The sequence below is a fragment of the Pelodiscus sinensis genome, chromosome 2 (genome assembly GCF_052426305.1).
Source record: "Pelodiscus sinensis isolate ZL-2025 chromosome 2, ASM5242630v1, whole genome shotgun sequence".
In the NCBI taxonomy this organism is placed as follows: Eukaryota; Metazoa; Chordata; order Testudines; family Trionychidae; genus Pelodiscus; species Pelodiscus sinensis.
In genome coordinates this window covers 185,163,450-185,175,485 of record NC_143053.1, presented here as the reverse complement: position 1 = coordinate 185,175,485, position 12,036 = coordinate 185,163,450, and the positions used below count along the sequence as shown (strand labels likewise).

The 12,036-nt window shown below is 44.4% G+C and overlaps 1 protein-coding gene across 2 annotated transcripts in view; it reads left to right on the top strand.

Moving 5' to 3' along the window:
* ANO10 (anoctamin 10) overlaps window positions 1-12,036 on the top strand; it is a 206,028-nt gene extending 193,992 nt beyond the window's left edge. For both annotated transcript variants that reach the window (XM_006125564.5, XM_075921961.2), the window contains one exon: window positions 3,560-12,036. In XM_006125564.5, coding sequence (XP_006125626.1) covers window positions 3,560-3,622 — 63 coding nt within the window. In that variant the 3' untranslated portion in view covers window positions 3,623-12,036. The remainder of the gene's footprint in view (window positions 1-3,559) is intronic.

Genomic DNA, 12,036 nt, shown 5'->3' with positions numbered 1-12,036 from the left:
ACTAGAAGTGAATTTTTTTTAAAAGAATTATCTTCAATGTTAGTTTACGGACAAATTTCATTCACCTTTTTTTAAATGGAGCATGTAGTGAAAAAAGAATGTGAATATGTTCTAGTAATTTCCTTTTCCATCCTATCTACTTCATTACAAATCATATTCATGGTCATTATTTTAAATATGTGAAAACACAGCCCAGGAAGAAGTATCACATAACTAGCAAAACAAAAGAAAAAAAATTTTTTTGACTCTGATATGCCAAGTCTGCATATTTGGGTTCCTGAATGTGAGAGATTTCTTCATGAATTAGCATAGTAGCCAGAGAGTAGCTCTGGACCAACATGACATTGGCATGCTCACTGGCCTCTGCTTATAGGATATGATGACTACATAAACAAACAATAGGATCATCAGCCATAATGCATGCAGGCAGTAGCAGAGGTAAAACTCAGGGGGTTCCAACAACAGTGATCGGAATGCTAGGTTACATTGTGTGCTCATTTAGATTGCATTTGGTCATGCCATTAAAATCTCTCTATATATAAATAATTTTTTCCTGTATAACGACAGCATGATGTCATCACTTAATAGCATCCACAGGCTGGGGAGTAGGCTTGGGTGGGTAAAACCCAGCACCGCCTCTTCATCCCTGGAGCTAAGCCCCACCCACTGCTAGCCCAGCCCTCTCCAGTAGCTGCCGGGGTAGAGCCGGGCCTGGTGTGTCACGGCCCGGGTCTAGTTACTAGTTACTTCAGGGAGGGAGGTTCCATGTAGGAGAAAGAAGAAATGCATTTGTGAGAGAAATAGGCTATCAAAGTCAGCATGGAGTCATGATGCAAGGGGCAGGCTTGTTCATGGAAAGGGTAGAACTAGGAGCACAGCGAGGTCTTGTTTGTTGCAGCACTGCTGGCAGCTTAGCATGAATCTTACCAAGGTTCTGAACTACTAGTAGGCAGAGATGCTAGCCTGGCACTTCCAAGAAAACAGTAACTTTAACAAATTAAACTGACAAGCTTTCAAGCAACACAACCTCTTTACTAGACTACGGAAAACAGAACACTGACAAGAAAGCAACAAATCTTGAAAAGTATGGTACACTTGCTGTGCCTAGTTACTGTGTTATTCATCATTTTAACAGTAGAGAATGCCAGAAATACTATGGGTGAAGTAAATATTATGCTGTGGTACATAACAAGGTTGTAATTGTATTTATTATAGAGTTGTGAGCAGGCTGAAATCTTGTGAAGACTAGGACTTTAACAGGGTTCAAAAAAGAGCTAGACAGATTCATGGAGGTTAGGTCCATCAATGACTATTAGCCAGGATGGGTAGGAATCCTTTTAAAAAAAGGGAGAGTTGAGAGAGAGATTATTTTCTTTTAATTAATTAGCTTGATTGGCAAGAGGTTCTATTAGACTGGGGGTGAACAAAATACAGTCCATGTGCTACCTTTGGCCCACCAGGCAACTGGATCTGGACTGCCACCCTCCCAAAGCCTAGCTCAAAGCAGCCAGCTGTGGAAGACATGTGCTCTTTGTGTGCTACACACCTAGGGAGAGCCTTTCTGCGTGCTGTCTGTGCCCTCAGTACCATCTTATACCTCTCACTGGCCAGAAACAGGCCAATGGAAGCTCCCTGGCCATGTTTGCTGCAGAAGCAGCACACAGAGGGCTCTCCACCTTCCAAAGGGCGCACTACACTACATGCAGAGTACCTGGCCTCCACAGCTGTCTGCTTTGAGCAGCATGAGAAGGTGCAGCAGGCAGGGAGCCTACCTTAGGGTCCTTCTGGGCTGCTGGCTGGGAACTACCTGTAGTAAGCACCTCCCGGTCAGAGCCTGCACCTGGCTCTCCACCCCATCCTTCCATCCAACTCCCTCCCCCAAATCATAAACCAAATCTGCATCTCCGCTCCTGCATCTATACCCTCTCCTAGACCTGCACTCCCTCCCACACCTTAATCTCCTGCCCCAGGTCCTAGCCCACACTCCAAAATCCTGCATCCTCTCCTCCACTACCTTCTCCCAGCCCCTGCACCCTCTCCTACACGCCTCTTCCAGATCAGAATCCTCTCCTGCACCCATACCCCTTCCCAGACTCTGCACCCTAATTACTACCCCAAGCTCCCTTTTATCCCCAACCTTCATCCCAGATCCTGTACCTCCTCTATTAATATGACGGAAGATTGGCCCTTGGCCACTTACCAAAATGTGATGTGTCCCCAATCAGAAATTATTGCCCACCCCCTGATTAGACAGTTTCATTTCCCATTTTAATTTTTCAAAGAAAGGCCATAAAATAACACCCTAAAAGGATAATGCATTCTCCAAGAATAAAAACCTCTAAAGTTAAATTATATCTGTTTTAATAGATCTGTGACTTAGCAATACATCCATGAAATACATTTTATAGCAAAGAGAAGTTAATCTATCTGCAATGCTTGTTCAATACATTAGCGAAATTATAAATGGCAGTTACATATTAGAATTGTATTTAATTCCTCACACAGTTCTTTTGAATACATGGCCAGTTATTAAAAGAACTGATTTAATTTGATACACTTTTTCAGTGCTGCAGCTAGGATGTTAATGGTGAACTGGTTAACCAGTAGAGGCTTGAATAGCCTCCTGCTGGGACCTGCTGTGAGTGGCGAGTGCTCTCCCTCCTCCGTTTAATCCGTCAACGTGTTAAACTTAATGTTTAACTGGTTAACCAATTAAAAAGGATTTTACATCCCTACTTGTAACTTGCAGCCTTACTAATCTCCATGTGGTGCCTCTAGAGCTCAGTAACTCCATTTGAAAGTTTGCTTATGTTCATTAGCTGTACAATAAGTGTTATTCTCCATCCAAGCATTTAACATACAAACTGAGCTATCAGTCTGTAAGGGCTTGTCTTCACTACTGGAATAATCTGACCTAAGTTACGCTACTCCAGCTATGTGAGGAATGTTGCTGAAGTTGAAATAGCTTAAGTTGATTTACCACAGTGTCTTCATGGTGCTGCATCTACCTTGCTCTTCTCAGAAGGGTGGAGTACCACTGCCGGTTGATTAATCTCTGCAGCATCAATCCACTGTCTAATGTAGACAAGCCCCCGGAGTCTATTGGCAAGTGATCTGCCATCAATTTGAGGTATTCACTAGATTCACTACATTGAAACCTGCTGCATCAGTTGCAGCAATATTGATCTCTGATCTCCCTGGTAGTGAAGATCAGCCCTAACACTTTTGGTGAGAAAGACAGATGGATGAGGTAATATCTTTTCTTGGGTCAACTTCTCTTAGTGAGAGAAAACACAATTTTAGCCTTATAGGGCACTTCTTCAGATCTGATGAGACCTGTCTTTTGCTGGTAGAATTCATGAATGGTGTAAGTTCAGCATGTTTTCTCTTTATTACAAAGGAATGTTTGATTTAATTTAAAAGTATTTCTTATTCTATACATTATTTAATTAGATTCAAAGTGATACTTTTATCAGTTCTACCTTCAGATTCTGTAGTTTTGCTTCATTTAAACTATGCTGCAACAAGTGTCTTACGCCTTTTTTTCCCCCTTTCACAGCAAATGAAACTTGCAGCCGAGTCGTTGAAGGAGGAAACACACAGAGAAAAGAAGATTAATTGAGTGTTAACATGCATACATTATTTTAAAGTATTTAAAATCTTATGTGTTTGCACTCTACAGTGGATTACTCAATAGGGAGTATCTATTATCTGTACTTGGTCATCAGCACTGATTGCTTGAAAAATTGTTTTCCTGTTCCTTTTCTTCTTCATTTCATATCTAATATGCAACAGTTGTCCAGTGTAACAGAATACAGAGTATCACTCCAGTTTATGCTAGCTCTGGTTGAAATATGTCATCACCAATTGTACATTATATCAAAATTATATGAAACAGATCTTTGAGAATATGTATCCTGATGCTAAATATAGTCTTGATCTGCAGATTTTCAAGAGAGGTATGTCTGGTATATTAGTACTTACTTCTTAGTATACCGTTTCTTATGCTTGTTAACCATTTTTGTCCTTGTAGTAGAAAAGTTAATCATTTCAAAGACCACTTATTATACACTGTTCATAGCATTTACTAGGAAATTAATCTAACTAATGTTTATTATATAGCATGATGTCTGAATTTTTCTATAGGACCAATCAGAAAGCTTGTTATTTGGAAATATATGCTATAAAATGAGATTGTACATTATAATATGTTAATTTTATAAAGAATCCCAATTAGATTATTTTCAAAAGATGCTAAGAAAGCATATTTGGCATGAAACAGGAATTGCTAATTAGTAGTTTATGAAGATGAATGGTGGTTGTGTATTCTTTTCATTCAGCATTAACTCTGATTACTGTTTGGTGGTTCTGCAGAACAATAGTACTGTATTAATGCATCTTTTTGTTAACTGAAATGAATTAACAGTGCTATTAAAATAGACACTCCATAGTTGTGTCTGATACTTTCACACATGTACTGACATATCTGACTGTTTCTTACATATCGTGAAAATGTAATTCTCCTAATTTTAAATTGTTTTTGATGGCATTAAGGTCAAAATCTATACTTCTAGATCATGTGGCCTTCATTCAATTTGTTTTCTATTGCTATACGTCTTTCATCTCTGTGAGAGCCAACTTTTCCCTGGATGTGAAATACTTTTAAGTCAGCTATGCAATCCTATTTGGATAGATCTGTGGTTACATGATGAAGATAACTGCACTGACTTAGATGTCTTTCAAAATTCTACCACAAGGGAACCTGTCACCTGGATACTTCATTACACAACAAACTTTAATATTTGTAAAAAATAGATACTCATGACAAAGGTCACTCTTCCCAGAGTAATACAATGAAGTCAAGGTATTACGTTTTGGGTATAGATTAAAGTTTTGATTTTTCGATCTGTAAAGCCATAAATGACATGAGACCATCCTGCCTGAGAGAACTCTTCTCTCTGTGTGTTTAATTGCCACAACTGTGATCAATGGAAACTGTGGCTCCCTTAGTATATAAGAGAGGGAGCTGCTGGCAGGGTGTTCTCCCTGAAGACCCTTCAGCTTTGGAATTCATCCCCCACTTTGGTAAAAAATAAGCCAAATCTAAGGTTTTTGGTTTTTGCAAAGTCAAGTTCTTCGAATAGACATTTGTAGGAGACTTGAAGATCTAAGGGATAGATCTCTTTTGTGAAAGCTGCTAATGCATAATTTTGTTTTGAAATATGTTTCTGTGAGTGGTGGTTTATTGGTGATTTGTTGTTTATATAAAGAGGGCATGAGGGAGGTCTATAAAATCATGAGTGATGTGGAAAAGTGAAAAACCCCTTCACATTATACAAGAACCTGAGGTCCCCTGTGAAATTAATAGCAGGTTTAAAAAAAACAAAAGGAAACACAACTCATTGCCAGGGGATGTTGTGAAAGCCAAAAGTACAATTGGATTCACAATTGGAGGATAGATCTATCACTACTTTTCAAGGTGGTCGGGGGAAATAATATTTTCTGCCAGATTTTGGAACTGGATAATGAGATGGATGACTTGATAATTCCCCTGTTCTGTTCATATTCCACTTAGGTTTGTGCATGCCCAGTGTGCTGGAGCTTAAGACTTCTGCCTAGCCTTATCCATGGAGAGGTGGCACTCATGCTTCATGGCTGTGGCGACTACCCTGACTTCCCCTTAGTCCTGTTTCACCACTGATGGCTGGAGTCAGAGATCTGTGTAGTTGTAGTCTCAGAACCTCATATTTAATCTCAGCCTAGTTTATTGTGCATATAATTAGTTAGTGTGTATTTGCAGTTAGTGTTCCTGAGTGATGTCCTTGCCAGGGTTCAAATGTCCTTCGAATGAAGGAGTAATATCAAGAGTGATCCCCTTATACTGTGGTTGGTCTGTCTTGGTGAGGCCCATTGTAGAGCATTGTAGATCAAGGAGCATTGTAGGTCATTCAAGAGGTGGATTCAGGTGACGTGGGACTTTCAGCTCAAGCCACACCTGTGTCTAGTACTGAGGTACTTGTTCCAGGACAGGCATCTCTGAGGAGGCAGAAGAACTGTGTTGACATACCACACTGTTGCAGACTTACTCTGTGTTTCCTTTCCATCCTTGCTGTTGGCCCAGAACTTCCTGAGGCCTGTGCCTTTGGCAGTCGCTCAAATGGAGGGTGCCCCATAGCACTGCACCCAGATGTTCCTCTCCATGTGGTGGGGATGAAGCTGGTATCAGAATCAGTATGGGATATCTTGGTACCAGGATCCTCTTGGTCCTGCTGTATTCAAGACTGAAGTTGCTCCAATAGTGGCTTTCACCACTCTCAGTGTTGATGCACTTGGGTGCTCCAGTACCACTGTTTGAAGCAAAAGTGACTTTGCCTGCAGCACCGACATGCTTAATACTAATGCTACCACTTTAATCGTGGCAGTGGATGAATTGGGCCACCTATTGGCTCCCTGGGGCATTGCTCCATCCATGTCGCTAAGGTCCTGGGGCTTTTCTGAGTCAATGTTGTCATTTTCCCACTCCATATCATCTGATGAGTTCCAAGGGCTGCCAATGGACCAGTCTGGCTCCCAGGGTTGGCATGCACCCCATGGTTGGGACAGACGTTTGTGCCTTGGCCCCTACTAACCACCAGTGCCCAACAAATATCTGTGGCCTCCTTGGACTCAATAAGATGCTCCTTGCTTGAGGAGATTCCACTCCTTAACCCCTTCAGAGCTGGAATTGCTCACCAGTTTGACTGTGATGAATGTAAATCAGCCGCAAGCCTAGGCATAAGAGGTCTTCCCTGCAGAGCTGTCAGAGTTTTTCTTTCCAGGTTCATCTTCCCGAGAACAACTTGTGACTCTTCTGTGAGCCTCATCCTCATCACAGAACAATGCAGTGCTGCCTGGTTTATCCTCCATATCTATCCTAGAGGACTATAAAGCATAACAGGATCTTTTACACCATTACCACATTTCTCTGAGTCTAGGAGAACAACTATAAACGGGTAGACATTTTACAGGCTGCCCTCCCTGGGAGAGTGGCCCCTCCAATTAATTGTGTCCCTGTTGAGTACACTGACCTAAGTACCACTGGTGGCTAAGCACATATCTCTGCATCTGAATGAAGACCACCCTTGAGTTTAGTAACTTGGAAATGTTGTCAGCAATTGATCCTCCCATAGCAGTGGAATGCTAGTTCTGGTGCCATCAGACAAGCACAGACTGGTGGTTCCGCATAGTGCTGCAAGTATGAGATGATCAGCAATGGCTGCAAAACTTCCGGATGTGCAAGGCCACTTTCATGGAACTTTTCAAATGGCTTTCCCTTGCTCTGAAGCTCAGGGACACCCAAATGAGACATGCTCTGACAGTGGAGAACTGTGTGACAATTGCCCTGTGGAAGCTTGCAACACCAGAGAGCTACCTGTCAGCTGGGAATCATTTCAGAGTGGGAAAATATACAGTGGGGGCTGCTGTGATACAAGTAGCCAAAGCAATCAATGCCATTCTGCTACAAAGGGTAGTGACTCTGGGAAACGTGTATGCCATAGTGGATGGCTTTGCCACGATGGGGTTCCCTAACTGCAGTGGGGCAATAGACAGAATGTACATCCTCATCTTGGCACCTGGCCACCTTGCCAAGGAGTACATAAACCACAAGGGGTACTTCTCGACTGCTGCAGACACAACAGAGTTCTCAAGGGATCATCTGGACTGATGCAGTTTGGAGGCAGGTATGGGTAAAGGGCCTGCCAGGGCACAATCCTCTGGGTCGGGGGAGGTGGGATGGGGTCCAGTCATACCAATGAGGCAGAGTGGTGGGTCACATGGCTTTCCTCCTCTGGGTCCACCACACCCTGCTTCTCAGGAGAGTGCTACTTTCCCATCCCACAGGTGTCTGTGGATGGGAGGGAAGACGGGATTTGGTCATAACAGTGGGTCATGTGGTTTCCCTCCTCTGTGTCCACAACAGCCCACTTCCCAGGAGAGTGCTACTTTCCCATCCTGCATGAGTCTGTGGGCAGGAAGGAGGATGCCAGAGGCTGACGCCATGATAGCAGCAGAGGCAGGAGCTAATAGCTCTCCTCCCCTCCATCCCAATCTAGGTTGCTCTGCAAGGTATCAGTCTTCTCCAAATCACACAGTGACAGGGAGCTGATGCTGACTAAATGTGGCAAGAAACGTGGGCCTTATGCTGAAATGACACCAGACCACTTACTGGTGGCTTGGTGTGGGAAGGTGTCCTGCAGTGGGGGGTGGAATAAGGCTGGCCTCCCCAGAAACCTTGTGAGAAGGATGAAAGAGTTCCTATCTGAGAGCCTCATGGAGATGTGCAGGGAGGAGTCTTCCTCCATCTCCAGACATGTTAACAAACTGGTCCAGACCCCTGACCCTGTGTTGGCACAGATCAATTGCCTTAACCCTCTTGTAGCAAGAAAAAAAATGGTGAACTCATCAGAAGTGCCCTCCCTGGTGTCAGTGCCCAACTATGAGATATTCTGGGAGGAGGGGATTGTCTCCAAGACTAAAAAGTTCTTAGCTCTTACCACCCACCTTTCTTGTCGTCCTCCTCCTCCACCATCACTACCATGCTGTCCTCCATGCTGCTGCCCTGAGTGTCTTGGGAGGATTCCAGAGTCTGGCTTAGGAAGTCGGTAGTGTCCCCCGCTAGGGTCACATGCAGCTGCTCATAGAAGTGACATGTTTGCGGCAATGCACCAGACCACCCATTTGCCTCCTTTGTCTTGTGGTAGGACTGCCTCTGCTCCTTTATTTTAACACAACATGATGGACATTCCTGACATATCCTTTCTCCACTATGCACTTTGCCATCTTTGCATAGGTATCTGCATTTCTTTTCCTGGTTTGGCGCTCTAATACATTGGATTCCTCTTCCCATGTCTCGGTGAAGTCCAAGATCATCTTCACACTCTATGCTGGTGTTCTTCTGTGCCCCTGAGAAATGGAGCTCGTGGAGCCTGTGGAACTGAAATGCATGGAATTTATGGCAACGTGTTCTGCTGAGGTATGTTGCCTGTGCTAAGGTGTGCTCACAATACTGACCAAATGGGAAATGAAATTCAAACTTTCCTGGGGCTTTTCTTCTTCATCTGGAAAGCAGAAGACGTGCAAGTTCTGGCCAGGGCGGTCACAGTGGGGCACTGTGGGATGCCTCTTAGAGGCCAAGAATGTCGACTTTTGCAACACTGGGCCTACACTACTGTAAATTCGAGCATGCAAGATTGAATTTTGCATTACTCCATGTAAAAGCAGGAGTACTGAATCGACTTCAGCAGCCCTTAAATTCAACAGAATGGGCTTGGTAGTGTGGACTCGTTTAGAAAATCAACCTTCTGTGCAAAATTCAACCTAAACTCCTAGTGTAGACCGGGCCTCAGAAAACTGTTGCTGATAACCATCACATCTGCTAGAAGGATTTGTGGTGTTCAGGCCCTATGGGCTGAGTCACCTTACACCCAATTTGTCAAGGACAGGGTATTACTGAATCCATGTAAGTTTTTATCCAAGTTGGTCTCTGTTTCATCTGAATCAGGCAGTATATTTACCTGTAGTTTTTGGAGGGTTTTTCTAAACCACACTCTTCCTCAAAGGAACAGTGTCTACATAGACAGGACTAAACCATTTTGGCTTCACTTCACCTGTTCATGTTATATGTGGACTGTATGAAGGGCAAGTGATCTCTGCACAGACCACCTCTAGATGGATACCATCCTGAATAAAGCCTGAAGATAAGAAAGCTTTGGCTACACCTTCTCAGCAGATACAGGCTCACTCCACAAGGGTGCAAGCAACATCAGTGGTGTGCCTCAGTGACATTTCCATAATGGATGTTTGCAGGGCAACCATCTGTGCATATGCTTACAGAGCCTTAGGATACTACTGCATCTAGCAAAGCAGATGCAAGTCTTAGAAGGGAGTCCTGTGACCCTTGTTTCATTAGAATTCAAGACCTGCCTCTGGATTGGGGTACTACTTGTGAGTCGCCTAAGTAGAATACACATGTTCATCTATATGAAGAAGAAACAGTTACTTAATGTGATGGGGCGGCACCACTCCTCACTCAAGCCCAAGGAGTCCACCTGGCCCAGGTGGCTGAGGGGGCCCCACCCCCGCAGCCCTGTGACGCATGTTCAGTCTGGGGATATATACCCAGACAAGCAGGCAGACAGGGAGGGGTGTGGCCGAAGAGGCAGGGGCTCAGAGAGGAGCTCCGAAACAACCCAAACCACCGCCTGAACCCAGTCCGCTATTGCTGCAGCCGTAGGAGTCCAACCAGCCCCCACAGGAGCATCGCTCACCGTCCAAGCCGCTGCAGGAGCAGCCGAGGGGTAACTTGCAGAGGGCCCGACCCCGCAAGGGGAGAGGTCGGCATTCCCATCGACCAGGCCGTGAAAATCTTCACTGCCATCAGGCCCCTGGGCTGGGACCCAGTGGAGTGGGAGGGCCCAGGTCCCCCTACCTCCCGCACCTTCCCGCACACCACCTGCAGAGACTGCAGGGGCACTGTACTTTGGGACTGGGCCCGAGGGCCGTATTTCCCCTACGCCAAGTTCATTGTACTTTGGGGGGACTGGGCCAGGGAGGGCTGAAGTTTACCCCAAGCGTGGGCGGCACACCCTGACGCAGGGCCTGCCTCTCGACACTTATCCTAGCCGGTTCTTCAAAATATTATGCAGACATGAATTCCACAGCCATCCACCATCCCCTCTACATTGTAATCTCCCCTTATGGGCTTTTGATGCAGAGGAAGTGGGAGTGGAGGGTCAGGGCAGCACTGCCTCACATAATTAAGGGAGGGACCACAGCCATGGGATAGGAGCACTGCCCCTCTATGGCAGACTACTTTATCCTTTTCGGGAGTCTGATTTGTCTTGTGTACCCAAGTTTCACCTCGCTTAAAATGATTTGCTTACAAAATCAGACAAAAATACAACAGTGTCACTGTCCACTATTATTGAAAAAGTGCTGACTTTTTCCATTATATAATTATAAAATAAATGGATCGGACTATAAATATTGTACTTCCATTTCTTTTGTGATACTTGAACCTGTTTTTCACTTAGCCTTGTTTGAAGCCCAAGCCCTACTGCTGGGCACTGAAGAATGTAACTTAGCTTCATTGGGGCTCCAATGGTGTTGGGCTTTAGGCAGTTGTCCCTAATGCCAGCCCTGCACTTGCAAATACCCTGGGTATAGCAACCCTCAGGTTGAGAAACATTGATCTAGATGAGTTGAGTACCCCCTGGAACACCTTTGCATAGCCCCTGGAGTACGTAAACCCCTGGTCAAGAGCCACTGCTCTGCAAGTATTACTAGGCAAAAAGTCTCTGGCTCCAGCACCCAGGGCACCCGCTCCTTAAGTGGAATACACATCTGCATCACATCTCAAAGAGCCACACTCAAGACTTGTTTCTCATTTTGTTGCCAACAAGTACTCTCCATTCCCAGCCTTTACACTTCCACATGAGCACAAGCCTATTTCCACTGGTTTTAAGTAGTGTAAACTATTTAAGGAATGGGAGAAAAACCAGAACTCTGGCTGAATGAGCTGGACTTCCTGAAAAACACTGGCTTAGATGAGGAGCCACTGAAGCTGGCTACAGGCTTCTGGATTTTCTAATATACATGGGTGGGAAGGAAGTTCTGGGCCTGGCCACCTGGACAACATAACAAAAGTACGCATTGGTGAACTTTTGACTGTTACCCACCTGTCCTTCTGTTCCTTAAAATCCTCCTGCTTATTCTAGCCCACCAGGGGAAGGTGTAGTCTGGAGTTTAAATACATGTTAGGAATAAATCCTAAGGTTCTAATGCATTCTCCCTCTATCTTTGGACAAATCCCTTCACTTCTGCCTCTGTTTCCTCATCTATAAGTGGCTCTTGTTTTCTCAACCTGGGAGTCATGAGTCGGTGTCAAGTGGTTGTGTGTGCAGCCAATAAAAACCTGAAGAAGAGCTGTGTGTAACACAAAAGCTTGTCTCTTTCACCAACAGACATTGATACAATAAAATATATTCATGCATTTTC